General features: G+C 43.1%; 1 protein-coding gene across 1 annotated transcript in view; it reads left to right on the top strand.

Moving 5' to 3' along the window:
- Positions 1 to 1,846: 1,846 nt before the first annotated feature.
- The window catches only part of Smurf2 (SMAD specific E3 ubiquitin protein ligase 2), a 100,143-nt gene continuing 89,885 nt past the window's right edge, over positions 1,847 to 12,104 (top strand). The window contains exon 1 of the mRNA XM_051158918.1: positions 1,847 to 2,359. Coding sequence (XP_051014875.1) covers positions 2,308 to 2,359 — 52 coding nt within the window. The 5' untranslated portion in view covers positions 1,847 to 2,307. The remainder of the gene's footprint in view (positions 2,360 to 12,104) is intronic.

Here is a 12,104-nt window from a genome sequence, read left to right as displayed (position 1 = left end):
TATTGAGTGCTTTTGTTTATTATTTATATTTTGAGCTTAAAAAAAAAAGATACATTCATGTGTATGCGTGTCTTGCCCGCATGTACTTGTGTGCATTACATGCATGCTTGGTGCCCATAGAGGTTAGAAAAGACCACATATCCCCCGGAATTAGAATTACAGGTGATTATGAGCCATCATGTGGGTGCTGGGAACTAAACCCAGATCATCTTCAACAAACCCTCCTCAGCACCGAGCCCTCTCCCCAGCCCAACTGAATGGTTTTAAAGCATTATATTTAGGGAAGCCCAAACAAAATTGTCTGAACATTATGCCTATGCCCATTTCCCCCCAAGCTGTCCCACATTCGAAGTTACTGCTTAAAATTCACAACAGTTGGTCTGCCCCCTCCAGCCCCCCACATCCCCTGCCAGGCTTCCCACCGGTTTTTCTGACATTTAACTTCCGTCTCCCAATACAAAGCTACAAATTATGCTAGTGGGTGGTTGGGAACAAAGTGCGTGCCTTAAGAACCAGGAAAATATGAACACACATCAGCTTGCTCAGTTTATTGTCACAGCCCAGCGTCTGAAACAGTGGTGTAGCCATTGTTCTATCGCCGTAATAACCCCTGTGGGAACTGTTTTCTGAGCCTTCAGCTCCTACCATAGCACAAAGAAGTGTTTCTTAAGGGCCCTGTTCATTGCTTGGTGAGTAAGAAGCACTCATTATTTCTTGATTGACTTTCTAGAGCTGCCTCTGCCTCTTGTATTTTAAGTCTTACTGCTAGAATTTATGATTTCGGCATCACTTTAATCCATAGGAGTGTGCTCACACTGATGAAACCCTTGGGTTTCATCTGGAGAATGAGCCATTTACAACGTTTAGGATTAAAATGTATCAGATTTCAGCGACCAGTTTAAATGGTATTAATGTTCTAACAGCCTTAAGCAAATCTAACACGGATACAAACCCACACCCTTATCCTTCGTTTTTTCATTGTTACCGTTGGGTACACATACCACTTGTATTCTCCATTTAAACCCTGCATCACATATAAAATCTTCCATGTTACATGGTCACCACAGTTGCATAAACATGCGTTGCGGTTGATGTAATACAGTTCACTGTTAGGCTGTTCTCAAAACCCAAACAAAAAAACACCTGTGCTATTCATCAAAAATAAGTTCACATTAGTGTAGTTACCTTGCCGGAATGGCAGTCATATTCACTATCTTTTTTTTCCTCCTGAGATAGCAAAGTACAATACCGCGTGAGCTTTTTACACAGTGCCCACCTATCTTGCTCACAGTCTTTGGCGCTATTTGTATCATCTCCCTATCCTTGTCCTGCTGCTGGAAAAAGAGGAGCCCCAGCAGGTAGGTAACCGGATCTGGTCCACCCGGTGAGCCTGTGGCGGTGGCAACTACAAAACTAAGAACTGTGCACTCCTGGGAATTTGCTGGAACGTTCGCTGTGGGAATAGCGACTCGTCGAATTAATTCTTCTAACTCGGGTCTAACTTTACTTTCGCCAGCCTCTCAGGGCGCGCAGTGGCGTCTAATTTGGGCAGTCTGCCCTGTAGGGAAACAGGCTCTCTTTTAGTGAGCTGGTCAGCAGGCCTGTCTGGTGCCACAGAGCCGGCGCCGCCGGGCAGTGGAGTTCGGAGCCGAGTCTGGGCCGCGGCGCACGCGCTCCCCGCGGCCCGCGCGGGGTCCCGCCTTCCTCCCTCGCCCCAGGCTCAGGAGACCTCGCCCACAACCCCGCCCCCGCGACAGCCACGCCCACCCCGCCCCGCCGCCGGCCCCGCCCCCGTCTCCTCCCCGCCCCCAGGATCCGACGAGTGGCGGCGACGGCGGCGGCGGCCCCGGGACCGGGTTCCCTCAGACAAGAGATCGGGCGGAGGAGGAAGCGGCTGAGCACCCGCCCGCCTCAGCAGACTTCGCGCCGTCGGCTCCCGGGCCTCGCGGCACCGAGAAGGAGAGACCGAGGAGGGCCACGAGGAGAGGAGGCGGCGGGGGCGCGGGGCGGAGGCGGCGCGGCCGGCCGCGGCTGCCGCTTTGTTGTGCGGCCCGGCCGGGCCGAGGAAGCAGAAGTGGGAGGAGGGGGGAGCTCTGCGTCCCGCTCCCTCCGCGGCTCATGGCGACGGCGCTCGGCACATCCGGGACCCTTCGGCCCTGGCGGACGCGGCGCGGGCTGTTCGGGCCCCGGCCCCGGCCGCTGTGGTGACTCCTCCGCGCCTCGCCGTCGTCCCAGCCTAGCCCAGCCCGCCCGCCGGCCGCGAGCGTCTCCGCCGCCGTCTCCCCCCCACCCCCCACCGCCGGGGACATGTCTAACCCCGGAGGCCGGAGGAACGGGCCGGTCAAGCTGCGCCTGACAGGTGAGCAGGGCGGGCGGGTGGGCTGCGGCGCCGGTGGCCAGGCGGAGGGCCGGGGTCGCGGTCAGTGGTGCGTTGGAGGGGAATCCGGGCGTGGGAAGGCCTAGTTCGGGCACCCATTGGAGAACCACTTAACAGGGGTTGGGAAATTCTTCAGAACGCCAAGTGTGGCCCGTGGGTCTCCGGTGGAGGGCGGATTTGAGGTCCCGAAGTCTTGTTTCCTGGGGTCACAGCAGCAGCCTCGGGGCTTCTGCCCAGGTGGGGTCGTGAAGGGGGATTACCGAATCCGGTTGCTGGCTGCGCGCAGTAAACACTCCTTAAATATGGAGTGAGTGCTTAGCGGGAGTGTGTGTGTGTTCCCGGGTTGTTAACTTGGACAACCGCTCCTCTGTGCCCGGGTGTGAAACCTTTGCTCTCCAGCTGCCAATCTCTGTGGCCAGTGCCACACACCTTAAAACGCACGACTCTGGGGAGAGACCGAGACTGTGGTTGGCTCTTCCGGTGTGTCTGCCTGATCCCACGACTCCCGGCTCATTGTACACTCTGTGTTTTGGAAGTTGTTTGATTGTAGGGTAGCGTGTTTGGGGTTGTTCCTCGTAGGCCGCAGGACTGGTGGCTCACATCTTAACTCTAGACCTGGTTTAGAAACACTTGTTTTGGATGTGTTTCTAAGTCTGGGCTCATACAAACTTTTTAAGCGGACTTTTCTCTGGTTCTCTCTACGCTTCTCGCTCTTTTCTAAATGGAAAACAATGCTCAGAGGGATTTGTTAAAGAGAAGACAAAACTGTTTATGTTCCCAGGTGCATCGAGTTGTTAACATATTACAGGTATAATTTGCTTACGCTGCCACTTGTGACAGTCTTCCGTGGCCACATCACCCTCATTTTAAGGAAAAATTGTATTTGGTTTAAAGAGTGTAATTGAAAATACTGTCCCTATGCTAGTCACGTCATTCACAATAATTAAATTGTCCACATTTATATTCAGATGTGTGTGGTGAAGAAGATGGCATTTTGTAGAGGGTTCGTATGTATTTGTGCCGTTGAAGAATAAACCGTAATTATGTTTGGCCACACTAAACTCGGAAATTTATGTGGACAGATCTTGTAGTTAAATACTTGTGTGTTAAATGCCTGTCCATTGGCTGTACTTTTTAGAAAACTTGCAGTGAATTTGGTATTTGAGAATTTAATTTGAATGGATGTTGGCTACAGCTTAAAAATGAGATGGTTCAGTGGTTAAGAGGACCTGAGTTCTATTCCCAGCACCCCCAACCGCATTCCTTGGCTTATGCCACCTGTAACTCTAGCTCCCTGATGCATCTGGCCTCCCACAGGCACCTGTGCCGCCACCCTCATCTCCAGTAGTTTAAAAAAAAAAAAAAAAAAAAAATATATATATATATATATATATATATTATATATATATATATATATATATATATATATATATCTGACCTGAAAATGTTTCATTCCCTAGGGAAGATTACAAGATATCATAAACTGTTTCTTAGTGGAAAAGCTAGATTGGGGATACTTTGCTTGTCATCTTTATTGTCTTCATTTGAGGGAGTCAGTGGAACACAATTATAAAGGATCTTCGTTGCTCTAGTTTACCTATTGATGTTCTTATTAGGTCAGTAATTATAGAAATAAATTGTGAGTGTAGGTGCGCAAAACCATCAGATACAAGCTGTTAAAATTTATTTTCTTCTTGGATATATACATGGGCGGTGGAGATTGTGATTTTCTTCAGGTAAAATTAGTTTTGGGGTTTTCATTACATTTATGTCCCCCTCCCCCTCTCCTCGTCTGTCTGTCTGTCTGTCTGTGGTCTCACGGCGATGGAGCAGTATGGACAGGACAGCTTGTCCGATCGATCTCCTTTCCACCTGTGAGTCCGTCTGATCACCCCTCCAGCCACCTCAGTGTTTGAGAATTAGCGTGATTGAGTAGATCTTATATTTATTTATCCATCATTTCTTGCAGCATATGATTGTTTACAAAATTTCACAAGTGAAGTTTGTTAGGTGAACATGATCACCACTGCACTGTGGAAACTTCCCGCGAGTGAAGTTTGAGAGGAAAAAGATCACACTTAGTTTCAGAGCAAGAGGATACTTTAGACTAAACTTATAGAGTGATTTAGTATACTTAGCTTTTTCTCAAGAATTTAAAATACTCTGTCCTCTCTTCTTAATTGTAAAAACAGTTGAGGTAATCTCAATTTCTTAAAGCCATTGGGACTTTGCCTGTGAATATTTTTCTCAAAATCTGACAAATACTAAAAATGTTGTTCTCTTTGATTGCAAATGGGGGAATCTCCTGTTTTGTAAGGAACTTTAACTTAACTTTTTTTCATTTTTGTTCATTTGCAAATTAAATAGTATGGATTTTAACAAATAGATTTCAAGAGCTGGATTCAATTAGCAAGCAGCTTTTTAGGACACAAACATAAAAGGGTTAGATGGAAAAGATTGTTTTGACTGACTGGATAAATGACAGGGCTGTGTTTGATGTGCGTCCAGGACTTGGTCTGGAGCTGGTGCCCAACTTCTCAGTCCATCTTGAGAAGCCAAATAAAATATTTAACCTAGGCCTCTTTTTGTTTTTAAAAAAAATGTTGATTCTTTGTTAAGACCTTAAGAAATGTTTGGCATACCTTTAGATTAAGTGTTTAGCAGTTCATTTATATCTGAGTTCTCTAATGGAGGAAAAAACTAACTTAAAAAAATATCCTACAGTTAACATTTATTTGGTTTATAGTACACTTGGGCTGTAAGCTGTTTTAAAATCACTGTTTTTTGCTCTAAGTTAAGACCATTTAAAAATTTACATTTATAGAATACCTTTGATTCCAAGGTGCTTTATGGGTTGCAGTTAATTATATCCTTAATGGAGAATTACCCATTGCTGGAAAGGTGTTAACAATTCTTTCATAGCCAGTCGCTGCCTGTCTCTGTCTCAGCTGCTACCCCCCCCCCATGAGATCTCTGCCCACAATGGATATTTTCCACAGGTATTTCCCATTAGTAAACTGTAATATTATTGATGCTAAGAAGGTGGAACTAATTTAATATAAAATTTGAGATTCCATAGGTCATTGGTGAATATACGGTATGTTCTATCATTTATTTTTATTTTTTTTTAAGTTTTTATAACACCTTAACACTTGGTAATTTAAATGGGCTATTTGGGAACACTATCAATTTCAGTTTGTGTATCTGGAGTGGACAATGGATTTGATTATATATTGTAATATTTGTAGTGTGACACATATCTAATACAAGCCTTCGTGCAGTAGTAAGAAATGATTTGGGCTGAAAATATTCTATATATTTGGCTATAGTAAAAAAATGAGGTAAAAATTTATACCCTTACTGTTTTTTAAAATCAAAGGCTGGAAAAAGCAGCTTAGTTTCTAATATTTTAAATTCTTAGATTGCTTATCCAGAACCTTTATTTTAGACCTTTGTGTAAGTGCAGTGTTTTTGTATGCTGTTTCTCATTAATTTAAAAAACCCTTGGCAGTAGAGAAGTTGACTTAATATATAAGGAAAATTAATTTTAAAATCTCACTTTAAATATACTTGTATCTTAACATTATTTCACTGCATGTTTTATTTAAATCAAGACTTTAAAGTTTTAAGCTTCATTGCATCTTTTTAGGTTTCCAAGCATGACTATGCAGTGAGTGCATCATAATGGCTTCTTGAGGGCTCTTGCTACTTGAATGTAACTAATTCATTTTATTGGTTTCTGAGGAGGAAACCAAAAGGACATAGCACCTTTTCTTTTAAGTGCTCTCTTCTTGCATGCTAACTTGCAAACTTCAGACAGGCAGTAGTTTGGTTTTCGTGAGGTAGAGTGTTTTAATAATGGTTTCTGCCTTTTCCATGTTGTTTCTCTGTGTAGCCCTGACTGTCCTGGAACTTAAAACGATCCGCCTGCCTCTGCCTCCCGAGTGCTGGGATTAAAGGCGTGTGCCACCACTACCCGCCCCTCCCCCCTTTTTCTTTTTTAAAATAACATGTGTGCTGGCTAGTTTTATGTCAGTTTAAATAACATGTGTGCTGTCTAGTTTTATGTCAGTTTGAGTTATCAGAGAGGAGGAATCTCAATTGAGAAAATATAGTCATAATGTCTGGTTGCAGGCAAGCCTGTAGGGCACTTTCTTAATTAGTGATTGACAGAGGAGGTCCAACCCATTGTGGCTGGTGTCATCAATGGGCTGGTGGTCCTGGGTTCTAAAAGAAAGCAGACTGAGCAGTCCATGGGGAGCAGGCTAGTAAGCAGCACCCCTCCATGGCCTCTGCATCAGCTCCTGTCTCTTAAGTTTCTGCCGTTTAAGTTTCTGTCTAGACTTCCTTCGATGATGTGTGTGGAAGTGTAAGCTAAATAAATCCTTTCTTCTCAGCTTGCTTTTGGTTATGGTGTTTCGTCATAGCAGTAGGAACCTTATAAAGACAACATGTCAGGGTTGGAGAGGTGGCTCAGAGGTTAAGAGCACTGTCTGCTCTTCCGAAGGTCCTGAGTTCAATTCCTAGCAATCACATGGTGGCTTACAGCCACCTGTAATGAGATCTGGTGCCTTCTTGTGGTGGGCAGGCACATGTGTGGGCAAATACTGTAATAAATAATAAATAAATCTTTAAAAAAAAGACATGTCAACATCTTATTTAGCATATAACAGCACATTTAGCATATAACTCAATTTTTTTTTCATATATATTTTTTAGACAGATTATGTGGTTTGCTGGTTTCAAACTCATTGTGTAGCTAAGATGACCTTGGAATTCTGACCCCTTTGCCTCCATTTCCTAAATTATAGGATTACAGGTGTGTGCCACCATTTCTGATATAATTCAATTTTCTCCCTCCCCCTTCTCTTTCTTTTTCTTCAATTTTCAAGGTAAAATGAGTAGTCAAACGTGAGGCACATAAGCTTGATTATCTAGGATTGTATCTAGAGTCTTGTGCATGCCAAGCTATCATTCTACCACTGAGCTATATGTCTTGGCCCTAATATATCTTATTCTTTTAAAATAGATAATATTTAATAGAATGTGAAGTTCTAGTTATGGTTCATTATAATTTTGAGTGTAAGTTATTGTATTATTGTAATGTGTAGGGTAAGAATTACATGGTCTGTTTAGAGAAGTGTGGGCCTGGATAAATGTTGATAAATTGTTTAACTTTGTTCCTGTAGTTTTTTCACTGGCTCTCATTTTTGTTCACTGTTACTTTCATATTTAAGAATGCTAAAATCGATGGGCGTGGTGGTGTAATACCTTCAGTCACAGCACGTGGGAGCCACAGGCACGCTGCTCTCTGAGTTCGATTTGTGCTGTGTGTGCCTGATGCGTATAGTGAGTTGTAGGCTGCACATCCAGGCCTTATTTATTTATTTATTTTAAAAAACTCAACCTTTGAAATATACTGTTGTAGTCAACATTTTAGAATATTTACTTTGTGTGTGTGTTTTGCCTACATGTATGTGTGTGCATGGTTCTCTCTGAAGTCAGAAGAAAGCATCGGATCTCTTGGAACAGGAGTTATAAATGATTGTGAGCCACCATGTTGGTGCTTGGGTCCAATTCTGAGTCCTTTGTAAGATCAACAAGTGCTCCTGACGGCTGAGCCATCTCTCCAGCATTTAAAACATTTTTCTTCTGTTTTGTAAGGCAAAAGAATTTTAATTCTGTAGATTAGACTGGCTTCGAGCTTGTAGCAGTCCTCTTGCTTTTACCTCCTCTGTACTGGATTACAGGTGTGTGACACTAATTCTTGCTGTAATCGGCATTATTACATGTTTTGTATAATTGACATGTATTAAGTACTGGACAGTGGAGCTAATGAGATGGCTCTGCAAGTAAAGGTTGCCACCAAGCCTGATGACCTGAGTTGAATGACAGATTCACATGATAGAAGTAGGAAACTACTTTTTGAAAGTTATCCTTTGATTTCACACTTATGATCTGGCAAATTGTATACACGGGTGTGAACACACACAGATAAACAAAAAAATTAGACAGTCATATTTCCATCTGTTGTCAGTTTTTGTTTGTATAACATAATAGCTGTATGAAGTAGGAAGTTAAATACATTCCAGAACTCAAGTTACCTGACTAGAGAGTGTGTTAAAAACTTATGAGTTGTGGAAAAATAATCATTGGGAGCTATTCTTTTTTTTTTTTTTTAATTTATTTATTACTATGTGTACAGTGCTCTGTCTGCATGTACATTTGTGGGCCAGAAGAGGGCATCAGATCACATTTTAGATAGTTGTGAGCCACCATGTGGTTGCTGGGAATTGAACTCAGGACCTCTGAAAGAGCACTCAGTGAGCTTAACCTCTGAGCCATCTCTCCAGCCCTGGGAGTTATCCCTACACTTTGTAATTAATTAATTAATTATTTTAAGGGCCAGTCAAAGATTACTCTTATCCTCCGAACTTTTTCTGACTTGCATTGGTCTTTCCTCTGTGACTCTGAGACCCTTTCTCTGGTGTAGTTACTTCTATGCTGTAAACTCCATGAAGACAAGATCCCCGTGTCAGCATAAGTTGGGAGATTTGGACACTTTACTGAATGAATGCTGGAGACCTGTTGTAATTCTACACAGTCCCACAGGTAATTGTTATGACTGTTGCATTGGGTAGGAGTTGGCAAGAGACAGGGACCACCCCATTTAGAATCTTGCTATGTTTGCCAAGAAGTTTGAGAGTGTTTTAAGGTGATGGGATACACTGAAGTAGCTGAAGCGTTACTACATTTGTTACTAAAAGTAGCCTAGCAGTAATATGGAAGTTAGACTGTAACTGAAGTTCTACAGACTGGTTTTAGGAGAACCAGGTAAGAGAATTTGATAGAAACCATTGTCAGGATTTTTTTTGTTTTTGAACATTTCCCCCAATTTTTTGTTTGTTTGTTTTTTGGATTTTTGAAACAGGGTTTCCCGGTGTTGCCTTGGCTGTCCTGGACTCACTCTGTAGATCAGGCTGTATTTGTGTTTTTTTTTTTTTTTCCGAGACAGGGTCTCTGTGTTAGCCTTGGCTGTCCTGGACTCACTTTGTAGCCCAGACTGGCCTCGAACTCACAGCGATCTGCCTGCCTCTGCCTCCCGAGTGCTGGGATTAAAGGCGTGTGCCACCACGCCCGGCACGATCAGGCTGTATTTGAACTTGCCTCTGAGTTCTGGGATTACAGGAATGCACCACTATGCCTGGCCTTTTAAGATTAAAAAAAAAAAAAAAACATTTTTGTGTGTATTTATTGGTTTAAAATTTTTTCCATACAATATATTTTCCCCTCCTCAGCTCTTCTCAGCTCTCCCCACTTCCCTGCTCACCCAATTTCATGTTTTTTTTCTCTCTCAAAAACAAATCAAAACAAACTAAATGCCTAAAAGGACAAAACAAAACAAACACACACAAAAAAAACCATGGAGTCTTTTGTGTTGGGCAAGCATTCCTGAGCATACACCTGCCCTGGTCGATGTACCTAGTATTCACTCCATTGGAGAAAATTGATTTCCTCTCTCCCAGCAGATTCATTTGCAAGTAGCTTCTTGGTTAGGGGTGGGACTTTGTGTCCTTTTCCATTTCTCGGTGCTTAGACTTTTGTCTGTGCAGGTCTTGGACTTGTGCAGGCCCTGTGCATGCTGCCACAGTCTCTGAGTCCATACATGCACCAGCTGTTTCCCTGGAGTCATTTACCATCTCTTGATCTTACAATCTTTCCACATGGATCATCCCTGAGCCTTGAGATGTTGGATAGACATCTCATTAAGGACTTAGTGCTCTAGCGTCTTTTACTTTCTTCACATTGTCCATTGTGGGTCTCCATATTAATTTACTGCAGGAGACTGCATCTCTGATGAGGTTTCAGGGACGCACTGATGTGTATGTATAGCAGTACGTTATTAGGAGTCATTTTATATTTTGTTGCTTGTTCATTTAGCAGAATAAATGGTAGTAGATTTTCTCCTACCAGCAGATGGAACCCTTTCTGCACAGGTAGGTAGTTGTCCAGTTGCAGGCCTGTAAACCAAAGACAAAATGAGTGTACTTGGAATAAATGGGATTGAAGGATTAGACACTGAGAAAGGCAACTCCAATTTCCATTAAAAATAAACATGTAAGCCAGGCATGGTGGCACATTGTACATTGGTGTTTTGCCTGTATGTATATCTATGTGAAGGTGTCAGATTCCCTCAAACTGGAGTTACAGACAGTTGTGAGCTGCCATATGGGTACTGGGAATTGAGCCCTGGTCCTCTGGAAGAGCTATCATTACTCTTAACCACTGAGCCGTCTCTCCAGCTCCCACACACCTGGCTTTCTAATAACTTTCTTAGAAACTTTGTAAAGAAAGAAAAACACGGATTGGAAGCCAGGTGTGGTGGTGCATGCCTTTAATCGGGGCACTTGGGAGGCAAAGGCAGGCTGATCAATGTGAGTTTGAGGCCAGCCTAGTCTACAAAGTGAGTCCAGGGCAGCCAAGGGAACACAAAGAGACCCTGTCTCAAAAAACCAAAACAAACAACCAAAGCAAAACATGGATTGGTTAAATTGATCATTTATAAAGGAAGGGTGAAACAATATTTTAAATTTCTGAAGAAGTCATGAGGTATTCAGTACAATCAGAACACTGTGTCTAGGCCTGGAGAGATGGCTCAGTTATTAAGGGCACTGACTGCTCCTCCAGAGGTCCTGAGTTCAAGTCCCAGCAACCACATGGTGGCACACAACCATTTGTAATGAGATCTGGTGCCCTCTTCTGGTGGGCAGGCACACATGCAGGCAGAACATCGTATACATAAAAAATAATAAATCTTTAAAAAAAAAAAACACTATCTAGCAATACTTGATACATGTTACTTCAGTATTGTATTTGTGAATTCAAGGTGAGTGGAATTGAAAAAGGTGCAAATGTCAGAGAGGCAGAGGCAGGTGAATCTCTGTGAGTTCGAGGCCAGCCTGGTCTACAAATTGAGTCCAGGGCAGCCAGGGCTGTTATATACAGAGAAACCCTGTCTCAACAAACAAACAAACAAACAAAAACAAACTCAAAAAGAAAGAAGAAAGAAAAATTTATATGCATAGTCTGTCAGTAATAGGAAGATAATTTGTATTTCAGAATTTTTTTTTTAACTGAATGTGTAAAAATGTTTTTTAAAAAAAGGATATGTGACAAACATACTTAAAAAGTTTGTGCCCCAGGGTCAAGAGCACCTACTACCTGGGTTCAGTTCCTTGCACCCACATAGCAGAATCAACTGTAATTCCATTTTCAGGGACTCTTAACACCCTTTTCTGACCTCAAGTGTACCAGACATGCATGTCGTACACAGACGTACATGCAGATAAAACATTCATCCACATAAAAGTAAATCTTAAGAAAAATCTGGCTGGGCGGTGGTGGTGCAGGCCTTTAATCCCAGCACCGGGGAGGCAGAGGCAGGTGGATTTCTGTGAATTCGAGGCCAGCCCGGTCTACAAAGTGAGTCCAGGACAGCCAAGGCTACACAGAGAAACCCTGTTTCGAAACACCCTGTGCCGCCCCCCCCCCAAAAAGAAGAAAAACCTGAGCCAGTGCATTGGGACACACTTGTGATTCTAGCTACTTGGGAGGCTGAGGCTATAGGGTCTTACAGAACCAACCAACCAAGGTAAGACAGCGAGACTTGAAAGGCAGGCATGGGAATGGGAGAATGACTGGGTAGAAGCACAAGCAGCACAGACTT

Source organism: Acomys russatus, chromosome 16 (genome assembly GCF_903995435.1).
Source record: "Acomys russatus chromosome 16, mAcoRus1.1, whole genome shotgun sequence".
Taxonomy (NCBI): Eukaryota; Metazoa; Chordata; class Mammalia; order Rodentia; family Muridae; genus Acomys; species Acomys russatus.
Note: the sequence above shows the minus strand (reverse complement) of the source record. Positions and strands in the feature narration are given on the sequence as shown.